The 14,662-nt window shown below is 37.5% G+C and overlaps 1 protein-coding gene across 3 annotated transcripts in view; it reads right to left on the reverse strand.

Moving 5' to 3' along the window:
- Positions 1 to 2,749: 2,749 nt before the first annotated feature.
- LOC122768191 (butyrophilin-like protein 2) overlaps positions 2,750 to 14,662 on the reverse strand; it is a 38,423-nt gene continuing 26,510 nt past the window's right edge. For 2 of the 3 annotated variants that reach the window (XM_044024004.1, XM_044024006.1), the window contains exons 2-8: positions 14,250 to 14,582; positions 12,757 to 12,764; positions 11,416 to 11,440; positions 10,181 to 10,465; positions 7,897 to 8,181; positions 3,472 to 3,573; positions 2,750 to 3,018 (exon numbers count right to left, since the gene is read on the reverse strand). In XM_044024004.1, coding sequence (XP_043879939.1) covers positions 3,494 to 3,573; positions 7,897 to 8,181; positions 10,181 to 10,465; positions 11,416 to 11,440; positions 12,757 to 12,764; positions 14,250 to 14,582 — 1,016 coding nt within the window. In that variant the 3' untranslated portion in view covers positions 2,750 to 3,018; positions 3,472 to 3,493. The remainder of the gene's footprint in view (positions 3,019 to 3,471; positions 3,574 to 7,896; positions 8,182 to 10,180; positions 10,466 to 11,415; positions 11,441 to 12,756; positions 12,765 to 14,249; positions 14,583 to 14,662) is intronic. The other variant, XM_044024003.1, reaches the window with a different exon arrangement.

Raw genomic sequence — 14,662 nt, forward strand, 5'->3', positions numbered from 1 at the left:
AGTTTTAAAAATGGCAAACTTTTGTTTAAACATTTTAAATGTTAGTGCACAGTATTCTGTGTTTCTCTTGAGTTTGCATGTGTCTCCATATGAACACACCAGTTAACATGTCCATGTAGTTTTATTTGTATTATACTGAGTTTTATTTATGTATTAATGCGTTTATTTCTTGTTAGAATCTGATTAATCAACACAAAACCTAATTAAAGTTAATTTAACAACAAATATCAATATAAGGAAAAACATTTCTGATTGGACAATAGAGGGCACCACGACATCCACGACGAGAGTCTGTGGTACAGATGTTTGCCCCAGGGGAACAGGAAATATATCATATCTTTAAACTACGGCACTCACGGTCTGTATAATGTGTAACTCATGTATTTAAATGTTCATGTTTTTATGAACTTATTTTAATGTGATTACCATCTTCTTCTTCTTCTTCATGTGAGACAGGTGGGGCGTTGCATGAAGTCTGTGTTGTTCCTGTTCCTTATTCTCATCATACACCGACTTCACGCTCAGATGAGTTGACAAAACTTGCCTTTGTTTGTCAAACACTGTGACACATGAAACTGCTGAGAAATGTCAACCAACACTCCACAGTGACACGTTTCTGGCATGGACGCAGTTTGTCTTGAGTCACATCCAGAGTTCCTAAGAAGAAAAAACCCTCAAGACAAGCCTTATCTGGTTTTGTTCTTCCCCAGAGTGTTGAAGAGAGATGCTGTGAAGACCTTGAACCCACATGAGATTTAAGGCTCACCAATAAAATCCTTCTTCATCTTTCAGACAGCACACCCTTTTCCAAATGATAACTGCAATGTTGTAAATCACTTACTCTCCCACACACAGGAGCTGTTGATCCACTGCTGCCTCCACCAATAAGTTCACATAAGTCATTTTGTGATTTTGGCATTTGAAATTTTTCATTCAGAATTATCTTAGTGACACAAACTGACCACACAAGGCAGCAGTAGACTAGTAGCTCCTGTGTCCCCGCGAACTAAAATCACTTACTGTATTTAGTCTATGTTTGGTGCAGGAGAGTGAGCAGAAGTCTGTTTCTACAAAGAAAAACTGGAGTGTAATACATACATACATATATATATATATACATATATATATATATACATATATATATATATATATATATATATATATATATATATATATATATACACATATATATTTATATAAACATATATATTTAAAGACTGGACATTAGCATCAACAGTTTGATATTTCTCCTGTTTTATTCAAAACAGTGTGAATTATGTTATTACTGATTTACAGCGGTGATGAAAAGCTTCCTGAAACAATACACCAGTGTGAAGCTGCGTCAGCAGGTCAGATAAACAAACATTTCACAAACAATTCAAATTCAATTCATTACAGTCAACAACAGCACTGACGAAACAGTACATTACATTTATGAGATATTTACTACCATGGTTTCCATGGTAACCTGCATACGGATCAGAAAATAGTGAGGGCGACATCTGTCTCCATACATTTCTCCCAAGTGAGACAAGGGCAAAAGTGGCTCATTTAGTGATTCATCTTGTCGACATTTCCACCGATATCTCTTAACATTTCTCATCTACACACCTTCAAAGTCTACACTGCACTCACTGGCACTCTTAGAACGTCACCTGCCAAGTTTAACACCCATCAGGCGAATCCTTCTTTGTTTTCCTCACAAAACTTTGATAAAAACAAAATAGAGTAAAATGAAAATCACATTATAATTTTAGCTGCAAACATTTTTTCACATTGATTTACTCCATTTAAATAAGAACAGCAGATTTTGGCTCCAGTGAAGTCTGATGCTTTAAAATAAATCTACAAGCAGAGAGATTATGTCAATTTATATAAAGCTTTATATACACACACACACACCAGCGAGTGAACATACAAGGTTGTTTGGTCACTTTGGTCAAAGTTGAATACGAGGCATTTTCGATAAAGTTTAGTGGATCTGAATACATGTGGATTGTATGGGTTTGGTCAATTCTTTCTTAGAAGCCAGCGAGCTGGTTAGGGCAGTCACAAGTAGCCACCAGTCTCTTTTATCTAGCTCAGAATTTGAACTACAAGCTAGTTAGTTAGTTACTTCAGCTTTTTTGGTCCACGCCTCTTTTAGCTCTAAACACTTTAAAAACTGGAATTGTTCACATTGTTTCTTGAAGTCACTTTTAATCACATGCTTTGTTCCATTTTTTATCTTATGTGCATCACAGTTATTCTTGTCACTTTAGGACGTATTGCATCATCCTGTCGTCTAAACATTGCAGCAGAATCCAGTAAACTGTACACAGTCGTGTAGCATGTGGTCCAAAAAAGTCGTCGATACAAAAGCATCAGTAATTATCATGTTTCCCAGTTCCACTCACTCACTCACTCACTCACTCACTCACTCACTCACTCACTCACTCACAGTCAGACTATGCTAACTTAAGTGATAATCAGTGTTGGAAAACTTTCCTTTAGTAATTACAGTTATTTCCTCCAAAAAGTAACTGAATCAGTTACTGCGTTACAAATTGCAAAGGGTTTTAAGTGCTCAAAGAATTTGAAACCCACCTCCACACCCTCTTAAACAGAATTTAAAATCCATGTGCATGTTCAATTATTTATGATAAATCTGAATATTATAATGAAACACTAGAATATAAAGCGTTAGAAATAAAATGTATTGTTATTATTATCATCATTGTTATTATTTTTTAATTTTTTAAATTACTAGTTTACATAAATGTAAACTATTTTAATGTTGCTGTGGGACAAAGTGAGTCAAACATACCTGGCTACCAGTTTGTTAAACTCTGTTTGAGACAAACGTGTGGGGCTGAAAAAAAAGCTTGAGTTGTTTTGATTGCGTAGCACCGTCTTCGTCTCCTTTGGTGTTCATGGTCACTCATTACTCATACTCCCATCACTGGTGATAATGCCATATCTTTATGTTCCATAACATGCAGAGGTAAAATCACATCACATCACCACCGTTGCATTCACCTAGAAAACAAAAACAGAGAGTTAAGAAAATCAGTCGATCAAACACAGAGAGGAAAATCTCTGTGTGAAATGAAAATAGCATTGTTATGATTCATGAGATCTGATTATTGATAATCTGACAACATACAAAGTTTTTTATTAAGCAGTGTCATTACTCTGTGACTCCTAGTGGTGGCACCATTTACAGTGACAGAAAAGAAAACAACTCAAAGACTGTTTTTATCACAGTCCACAATTATCTCACTGTAAACTTCAGTTAAGAGAGAATTACAGATGTTTTTTAATCAGTTACTGCAGAATTGCTCTTTTAGTGTGTATTTTTTTATGATTTTCATCACTGGAAAATACCGACCGAAATCTTTGTGAACTGTCAAAACTGTTAGTGTAAACAACATGTTTGTGTTTTTCTCTGATTGTTATGATTTTACTGATATAAACATGACTCAAACTCACCCTTTATTTGTTTTTTGGCGATTTATAACCAGAAGAACAACCAGAAGAACAACAAGCAAAAGCCCCTCCAAAAATCCACAACAATCCATCCAGAGCGATTGCCTGAAACAGAAAGTTCACGTCACTGATTATCATCATGTAGAACAGACTGAAGATATTTTTACTTTGTTTATTTTTACTTTCATAGTAATTTTATTAAAGCTGGTGTAGACAGGACACATGAGTGGATACTGATCAATGATTCCATTAAAAAAACTTTCATTCATGTGAAAGACAACTGGACGTCTGCTGTGTCACAAGGGTGAATTTAAAGCAGGAGCTAATGAATGTGTTAAAGTCTCTCTCTCTCTCTCTCTCTCTCTCTCTCTCAGGGTCCATTAACACCAGGATAGTCCGGTGCACTTTTGTGAAGACACTGGTATTTGTGGACCCAACGCAGACCAGATTTTGAACCGCACGCATTGGGTGCGCAAACTGAACTTTCGCCCCACCAGCAGGTGGAGTATTAAGCCTCATTCACCAAGCAGAAAAACCATTTGGACAATAGAAGTCGCCAAGGATGGACATCCGAGCCTCGACCTGGTGACCCTCAAACTGGCTGACACCCCGACTCCTGTGCCAGGCAGACCTTTCAGCCGTGAGCCGCTAGAACCAGACGTGTAGCATCGCTCTCTTCTTTGGTAGGAATGCATCCTATGCCGTGTCCAGACTTGTACCATCACCCGATGGTGAAGTGGGATACTACACGTGAGCCTGACGAGCTGAGTATACCAGGGTCAGTGATATTTGACAAGCAATGCAACGCTCACTGCGGTGCGAAAGTATACCACAGGCTTTAGTGGGCCAAACCGTCTGGACAACGTTGCATGTCTGAAACACCCTAACACTAACTAGGAGGAAAAAAAGTACGAGCAAGAAGATAACCTGGCTCATGGATCAGCCAGGACAGAAAATGGAAATCCACCCCCTTCAGTCAACTTGTTCACCACAAAAACAGACAATGGAGAAACTCCAAACGTATGCAGTCTTGGGGTTTCTGTTTTCACTTTGGTGTTCAAACTGAATTTTGAACACCAAAATGAAAAAAAGAAGCTGCCCAGTATGAGCAGCAGGCAATGCAGCCAGCTATCCTTACTTCCTGTCTTTGGTTCACTTCCTTTCTTTGGTTCCCTGGACAGTCTGGCCGTTTCTCAATATCCATACTTGTGTGTACTTGTGTGTACTTGTGAAAACGTCATCAGTCTCAGTCCAAGTGCTGTTCCAATTCTCAAGTACTTGGAACAGCGAGGACGGTTCTCAAACCCGGAAGTGTTCTCGCTCCGCCCATGTTTACCAAGTATGCATCGGAGGTGACTCAAGCATACTCGTATTTATATTTTGTTGTGTCTCATTAAGTGTTAAGTCTCTTGTTGTGTCTTATTTAAATGCCTTTCGTCATGTCTATTTAAATGTCAAGTCCTTCGTTATTTTCGTTATTTTTGCTATTTTATTGTGTACCTCAAGCCGGGAGTCTCTGCAAAAATTTCATTATGTCCTCATAATGACAATAAAAACTTCATGATTCTTGATTCTTGACTTGGGATCGCCATGTATCCCAGAATACATTTCGGCGGAGCATAGCAGCAGATAATAGAAATATAAATCTGAAATAAATATTTTTCTGTGTCCCGGAACAAAGTTTTAACATCATTTGAGGCGAGAAATGAGTCATTTAGAATTCAAACATGTGGTTTATGTATGAAGATATGACGTATTTATAGTTTGGCAGCGACATTTGTCAGAGGTGATCAGCTCACTGTGCCCGGCACAGAGCAGCGTGACCTCGGCCTGTCCTGATGAAATGATCCGCTGGCTCAGACGTCGCCATCATTAGATGCTCGGTGTGATCCATAGATTTGTTGTTGACGTGTTATTTTGATTTTAATGGAAACGTTTTGACCTGACAGTTTGAAAGTTTGTATATTATTAATTTTTTTTTTATTTTAACTTTGAATGTTAGATTTATATTAAAGTCGCACGGTCATTGTATCTGTACTTAAGTACAATATGTAAATATTAGCTATGTAGAGTAGTATATATTTGTACACGTCATATACACATATATATATACACATATATATATATGTACATATATATATATGTACATGTATATATATATATATATATACATACATACATATATATACACACTACACTACAATATTCAATGCTGTACTATATCTATTTTCCACATTGTATTATTTGTATTGTATATTTTAAATGTAAAAATGATAACAACATATATATGCATTTATTAAAAGTATTTCATATGTTCATTTATCAACACCGTAGGTGGCGGTAATGAGGCTGCAGCACTTGGCGCCAGCCACCATTCAAACAGCAGAACAACACATACATACATACATACATACTTGCATACTTGAGTATTGAGAAACAACCACATACTTGTGTACTTGGCAAGTATATACTCCCAGCGTACATCTCAAGTATATACTTCCCAAGTAAGCAAGTACATACTTGCTAACTTGAGTATTGAGAAACGGCCTCTGTTTCCCACTGTAAGCAAACCTCACCAGGGTTCACTTGCAAGCAAACTGAGACCCATGTTTTCAGGCTTGTTTGGTCCACACCAGAGTTGGGTGCCGAAAACACGTGCCGAAAAAGGACGCAGATGAACCGAGGAAACTAGCTCAGGTCTGTTTAAAGTGGTCCAAAACTGGTTTCAGCTCTGGTGGGAAAGTGACCTCAGTTTTTTTGTGAGCAGATTCACTTTCACTCTCGTTTTCATGTTGACACAGAAGCCGATGTTTAACCAGATTGTGTAAGAACACTGTGGCTTGAAGCCAGATTCTTCCTGGAGGCTGTTTCTCTTCACATGCTCCCTCTCCATATTTTACCGACCACATTGTTCCACCGTGTACCCATAAAAGACACGATTTATTAATTTACATGTCTTGTCCTGTTTTCTGTCCATGTTTCTGCTTCTGTGCCTCATGTGTAAGAATCGCTGCGCTTGCCCACACTTAAAAAGGAATTAAAAACAATAAATAAAATAAAATAAAAACTCCCGACATCCTCTGTTTTTAACACTTGTATCAGCTTTGATACAAACCTGCAACACATCAACAGTTATTTAAAAAAAAACAAAAAACAAAAGGGACAGTGCAGCATTAACCAGAGCAGAGAGAAACCTTTATAAAACTGCTCACTCTCTCACACCAGAGTGAGAGAGTGGTCACTTTGTTTTTTATATTTTATATATATGTAAATCATTTTAGGTCGCGGGGACACAGGAGCTGCTAGTTTCTGAGGAAATTAGGCTCAACACACTTGTGAGTAAAACCACACAAACTGGTTCTACTGTTTACAGAGAAATAAATACGATAAGGTCAATAAGTTTATACTCACTCACTCTCTCACACCAAATCCAAAGTTTGAAAAACTTTGTTCAGATTTACCTCAGTGACACAAAGTGACCACACGAGGCAGCAGTAGCCGAGCAGCTCCTGTGAGCTAAAATCACTGTTTTTGTGAGTGGACTGTGTGGTTTATGGAGAAAGTGAGACCTATGTTTCACCAACTAAGAGCTCTAACCACATGAAAGCAGCTGATTACAGCCCTGCATTGACACATAATCCTGCCGGAGCTGGACAATATATATTTTTATATTTTTATATTTTTTAAACATGTTTCATCCAACAATTTTTATACGATCAGATTCACACATGATGTCGTCACCTCGCGTTACGACTGGTTCTTACAGAAACAATCCTTCATTGCACCAGTGGACACAAGTAATTGTCCTTGTGATCTTGGTTAAAGTCAGTCTTTGTCTACTCTGAGACAGAGATCTTGGAATTTTAATTTTCCAGACATCACGTCGTCATTTACTCATTACATTACATTACATGTCATGTCATTTAGCAGACGCTTTTATCCAAAGCGACTTACAATGGAATCTAGTACAATAAGCCAGGGGTGGAATCGAACTTGCGACCATGATGTCTTTCGCACACAGGGTACCGGTCTTAACCAATGAGCCACTCCACCTCCTCTCTCTCTCATCTTAACTTACTTGCTCATTGTTCTGCATGGAATCTCACGTCAACATCGGAGAGAGACAGCGGACAGTGTCCACAACCCAGTCCTAGTAATTATGTGTCCATGTTTGTCCTGTGTAGGCCTAGTCTACGTACATCAAGCAATGCAGGGCATGAGACATAGCTCTCGTCAGATTGGTACATGCTGTACCATCAGCTCTTGTCGACATCAACAGGAACCTGCTTTATAGTCAATTCAGCAGCTTGTTGACTCGACATCCATCAGTGAGCGATCACTGTGATTGGCTGTTTAGCTCCAGCCAATCACAAGATGAGAACAGACGTGGAAATGACAAAGCAAGAAGCAAAAATACAAAAAACTCACCAGGAACATGAACAGGCACAAGTGTCTCAGTATAAACCCGGTGTTCGATTTCCTTCTGTGTGGCGACACACTGATAGTAGTCAGTCTTGGTCACAGTAGTTTGAAGGATGACGTCGTAGCTGCCTCTTCTTTCAGAAACCTGTGGTTCTTCAGCAGGAACAATGTTTCCAGCTCTGTCCTTCCACTGGACAACTGGTTTTGGAAAAGCTCCTTTAACAGCACAGTGCACCTGAACACCTTTGTCTGTTTCAGCAAGTATCTTGACGATTGGCTCTGGAGATGCACCTGTGAACACAGTGTAAACAGTAGATAATGTGAGACAAGTAGAACCATAACCTGGGTTAATGTGCTCATCTTTATTCTGCTTGATGTTTTTGGTTTCAGAGAAAGAGGAAATTGCAGAAGAAACATTTATCAACATCCAAAGAAAAGATTCTCATTCATTCAGGTCATAGTTCAAAGGCCATTGACATTTAAGCAGCTAGACTTAGGAGATTTCTTTCTTAATGTTCTCTACAAGTCCAGTACAGTTATACTGATACATAGACTTTTTAATATTTTTCCAAAGAATCAAACATTTTATCATATTCCAGTTTGTGTCAGTGCTAAGTTTTATGACTTATATCATCACAAAAACTATAGAGCTAAACAATAATTCAATTATGAATAAAGGTAGTATGATATTTACAACAGCAATTTAAGTAATGGTTAATATGATTTGATTTAAACACACTGATTTGTAACATAATCAACGATCAAAAAAATTCAGTTTGTCATCTGTACAGTTAACAAAATTAATTACTTCAACTTAAAATCAGTGTAAAAAAAAACAAATTTCTGACAGCTATGAGATTTGATTATTTAATGTTGGAATAAAATTCTTTGCTCAAATCATCCAACAATAACAGAAACATGATTAAATTATTTCTTCATTTTCATAACAAATCGTATAAAAATTGTTGGATGAAACATGTTTAAAAAATATAAAAATATAAAAATATATATTGTCCAGCTCCGGCAGGATTATGTGTCAATGCAGGGCTGTAATCAGCTGCTTTCATGTGGTTAGAGCTCTTAGTTGGTGAAACATAGGTCTCACTTTCTCCATAAAACCACACAGTCCACTCACAAAAACAGTGATTTTAGCTAACAGGAGCTGCTCGGCTACTGCTGCCTTGTGTGGTCACTTTGTGTCACTGAGGTAAATCTGAACAAAGTTTTTCAAACTTTGGATTTGGTGTGAGAGAGTGAGTGAGTATAAACTTATTGACCTTATCGTGTTTATTTCTCTGTAAACAGTAGAACCAGTTTGTGTGGTTTTACTCACAAGTGTGTTGAGCCTAATTTCCTCAGAAACTAGCAGCTCCTGTGTCCCCGCGACCTAAAATGATTTACAGTATTTTTTCTATGGAGTTTGGTGCAGGAGAGTGAGCAGTAGTCTGTTTCTATAAAGAAAAACTGGAATGTAATACATATATATATATATATATATATATATATATATACATATATGTAAACATATATATTTAAAGACTGGACATTAGCATCAACAGATTGATATTATACAAGAACTAGTATGAAATCACACATGATGTCGTCACCTCGCGTTACGACTGGTTCTTACAGAAACAATCCTTCATTGCACCAGTGGACACAAGTAATTGTCCTTGTGATCTTGGTTAAAGTCAGTCTTTGTCTACTCTGAGACAGAGATCTTGGAATTTTCATTTTCCAGACATCACGTCGTCATTTACTCATTACATTACATTACATGTCATTTAGCAGACGCTTTTATCCAAAGCGACTTACAATGGAATCTAGTACAATAAGCCAGGGGTGGAATCGAACTTGCGACCATGATGTCTTTCGCACACAGGGTACCGGTCTTAACCAATGAGCCACTCCACCTCCTCTCTCTCTCATCTTAACTTACTTGCTCATTGTTCTGCATGGAATCTCACGTCAACATCGGAGAGAGACAGCGGACAGTGTCCACAACCCAGTCCTAGAAATTATGTGTCCATGTTTGTCCTGTGTAGGCCTAGTCTACGTACATCAAGCAATGCAGGGCATGAAACATAGCTCTCGTCAGATTGGTACATGCTGCACCATCAGCTCTTGTCGACATCAACAGGAACCTGCTTTATAGTCAATTCAGCAGCTTGTTGACTCGACATCCATCAGTGAGCGATCACTGTGATTGGCTGTTTAGCTCCAGCCAATCACAAGACGAGAACAGACGTGGAAATGACAAAGCAAGAAGCAAAAATACAAAGAAACTCACCAGGAACAGGAACAAGCACAAGTGTTTCAGTATAAACCCGGTGTTTGATTTCCTTCTGTGTGGCGACACACTGATAGTAGTCAGTCTTGGTCACAGTAGTTTGAAGGATGACGTCGTAGCTGCCTCTTCTTTCAGAAACCTGTGGTTCTTCAGCAGGAACAATGTTTCCAGCTCTGTCCTTCCACTGGACAACTGGTTTTGGAAAAGCTCCTTTAACAGCACAGTGCACCTGAACACCTTTGTCTGTTTCAGCAAGTATCTTGACGATTGGCTCTGGAGATGCACCTGTGAACACAGTGTAAACAGCAGATAATGTGAGACAAGTAGAACCATAACCTGGGTTAATGTGCTCATCTTTATTCTGCTTGATGTTTTTGGTTTCAGAGAAAGAGGAAATTGCAGAAGAAACATTTATCAACATCCAAAGAAAAGATTCTCATTCATTCAGGTCATAGTTCAAAGGCCATTGACATTTAAGCAGCTAGACTTAGGAGATTTCTTTCTTAATGTTCTCTACAAGTCCAGTACAGTTATACTGATACATAGACTTTTTAATATTTTTCCAAAGAATCAAACATTTTATCATATTCCAGTTTGTGTCAGGTTTTATGACTTATATCATCACAAAAACTATAGAGCTAAACAATAATTCAATTATGAATAAAGGTAGTATGATATTTACAACAGCAATTTAAGTAATGGTTAATATGATTTGATTTAAACACACTGATTTGTAACATAATCAACGATCAAAAAAATTCAGTTTGTCATCTGTACAGTTAACAAAATTAATTACTTCAACTTAAAATCAGTGTAAAAAAAAACAAATTTCTGACAGCTATGAGATTTGATTATTTAATGTTGGAATAAAATTCTTTTCTCAAATCATCCAACAATAACAGAAACATGATTAAATTATTTCTTCATTTTCATAACAAATCGTATAAAAATTGTTGGATGAAACATGTTTAAAAAATATAAAAATAAAGATTATTTAAGGTTTGTGCTATAAGAGTAAACGTATATAATTGATAAACAGTTAATGATGAATCAAAATAAAACTGATGATATTTTTTAAATATTATTTTCCCAGGCATTATATTTTACATTTTATCAGTGAACGAAGCAAAAAAAAAATAAAAAAAAAAACAAAACAAAAAACAACAAAAATGAAAGTGTTGATTTATGCCAACAAAAGAACATTTTCTAATATGTGAACTTTGACTCAGACTCACCTGAGATGTCGGGTCTGTTTTTTAACCCTTTGAGGCGCGGAGGTTGCCTGCGACCCGACATTTACCCGTAAAACTCAAGTAATACATATACACATGTTTACATGTTGACTCTGAACGTAAATACAAACATATTATAGCTCGTTTGAAAGCTCAGCTGCTCGTTTTTATGAAGAATTTAGGCATATTCACGGGGGATTTACGACAGAACACGAACGTCTGACTTTACGGCAGTAAACAGTTTAGAAATTCACCTGCTAGCATGTCTCACCGCAGGTAAAGGACACCTTTGGTCTAAAAATAGACGTTTAAAGACAATCAAAGTCCGTTAAAATGAAGCGGAAGTGAAAAACAACCGGAATACATCGGACTAACTTCGCTGTTCGGTCTTTAACGAAACTCCTCAAACTTCCGAAACAACGTCATTTCTGTTCAGTTTAATTAGTTGGTAAAATATTTGACCAATCATGTTCAGTATCTCTGGAATCAGGACACGCCCACAACGAAAAGAGCCAATTATCTTATTCCTACAAACTAAAGCGACGAACCTAACCTACTTTTAACTCCGTCAGCCAATCAGAAGTGAGCATCCTACCACGAGCCGCACATGACTTTGATTGACAGCTGCTCTCATCCAATAAGTGAGCACCGAGAGAAAACCGGGAGTTTGTCGCCAGGCAAAATACCTGTGTGACCATATATGGAAGTGGACGTTGCTGGACTTCCGGTGGCAGTAGGACATTTCACATCACAGAGAAACGTGATTATCAGCCCAAAGAAACGAGATTTAACGAGACTGAACGTGTCAATCTTTATCTAAATGTCAACAAAGTCTTCTTTTAGTCAACGTTGACATTTAGAGACAGTTTTTCAGGGACATTAAAGACGTTTATCATCATTATTTGGCGACTTTTGGGAAGTTTTCTCAAACTCTGTGGCCCTCTGATGGAGATGATCGGTACTGCACTTTGTCAAATATCTCAGAGCCACTTCAGTTCATCAACATGAAACTTGGTGCAGATGTTGAAGACGAGTGGAGGCAAAGATCCTGTGAATTTCAGCCTGATAGCTCTGATTATGACTGATTTATTGTGCTTTAAGTGTGAATTAAAGAGAAGAGAAGAATAAAAGTTGTGTTTTTGTCTGTTTAATGCTTCACTACATGAACTGTGTGAGAGCTGTGAGTGAGATCAACACACCTGATGGAACTTATGACAGATTGTTTACAGTGATGCAGCTGAAAATGCATCACTTCCTCCTGGTCTTGGTATTAATCGCTGTTTAAAATGGTAAAGTGTTAAGAGACTGAAGTGCACATGAGAAAAATGGGCCCTAAGAGGTTAAGACAGGATCTAAAATGGGAAATATAACATTAGTGTCTGTGTGACATCATACATTTAACAAAAATTGTGATCATGGAAAAAAACAATATACATTTATAACACAAAATGGAGGTAAAAAAAACAACAAAGTGGTTTAAGTGTGCAGCACATTTACAGATGAGACTGGTTTGAGTCAGTAAACACATCACACAGCTTTCTGCTGTCAGTCACAAACCTGCTCATGATTCATTCATTTATACACAAATACATTTACAATATTCATTGTGTCAACATTAGAGATGTGATGATTCACAATTTCATCTCATATGACAATAAAAATCTGTCGCAATAAAGTGATCGTCGTCATTTCGTGGAAAATCGTAAACAGGTCAATCTGTTAATATTTAACTTGACTGACTTGGAAATGTCTGTTCTTAGCAACAGACATTCATATTGTTTTATTTTCAACAGCCACAAGAGGGAGCCTGTGTCTCTTCACTCATTACAGACTTCACTAAAAACTATGGCTCCAAGCTATGATTTAAATATAACTGTTAATTTCATTAAAAAATATAATGAGATAGAATTTAATAGAATTTGATGTGTCATGTTAAGAGTTTAATACTGATTTATCGCAAAAATTTATTTATTACTATTTTGGTCAGAATAATTGTGACATAAAACGTTCATATTGTCGCACATCTACTCTATTTAGCCTGTTTACAATCTGCATTCACTTCCTGGTCACGTGACTCAGCATTGACACTCCTTTATTTTGGTTTGAATTTGAGGGTAAATTTATTAAGATCAAGATCACTTCATTAAGGTGAGGCTAAATTTATTCAGGTTAAGATCATTTCATTAAGGGTACTTTATTAGGGTTAGGGTACATTTATTAAGGTTAAGATCACTTTATTAAGGTGAAGGTAACTTTATCAAGATTAAGATAACTTAAGTGTAAGGTAACATTATTAAGGTTAAAGTTTCTTTAGTAAGGTTAAGAGAACTTGTCTGATTTATGTATTGTCTTGTATATACAGTGTTGTTTCCTGCCAAAGGGGGAGCTGCCTTGTTTGCATGACATTAGCTTGTGTAGCTGTAAACACACACTGATTTTAATAGAAAGAGAATGTGGACATGTTTGTACAAGCAGAATAAATGAACATGATTTAAAACAAAGTCATTGTTCAGATTTTTACTTCATCCCACTCAGTGGGAGTTAAGTATTGTTTTTGGTAGCTCTGTGTGTGTCTGTGCTTCCGCACTTGCCACTATGACACACAGAGGTCGCCAGAGGCTAGTTGTGTGAATGGGTTGAAGTCTGCCATCTCTGCCTTGTTGTAACTGTGATAAAAAACAACATTGTAGCTACTAGCTGAAGTGAACTCACAGCCTGGTCCATGACAGATGTGTCCTTCTAACCTTTTAAAGACAATTTGAGTTGACGACTTGAACCAGTCCCGTCTGTAAATGACGATCTTTTAGTTTTTGTCTGTGTTTAATGGAAACACTCACCAACAACAAGAACAATGTGTGATCTTCTGCTTGGCTGATGAAAGGGAAAATCACAGGTGTAGCTTCCACTGTCAGTCACCTTTGTTGGTCTGATAACTACAGAGGCGTTACCGACATCCAGCTGCTGTGCAAAATGAAAGACTCGTCCTCTGAAGTCGGGGTCTTGGTTTGTGGGGTTGTTGTTGTAGTGAGTGCCCCGATCGTACATGAACACCTCCTTCTGACCGTCCTTCTTCCAGTCAAACAGCTCCAGCTCGGTGCTCCTGCTGCCAAAGGAACAGCTTAAAACTGCATCGTCCCCTTCTCTCACCACCATGTTGATGACGGCTGGAGCTGGAAGACACATCAGTTCACACGCAGAGTAATCAGATTACACTTGTCCACCACAGTCACATTTAGATTTACTGTTTGTT

Source organism: Solea senegalensis, linkage group LG4 (assembly GCF_019176455.1).
Source record: "Solea senegalensis isolate Sse05_10M linkage group LG4, IFAPA_SoseM_1, whole genome shotgun sequence".
In the NCBI taxonomy this organism is placed as follows: Eukaryota; Metazoa; Chordata; class Actinopteri; order Pleuronectiformes; family Soleidae; genus Solea; species Solea senegalensis.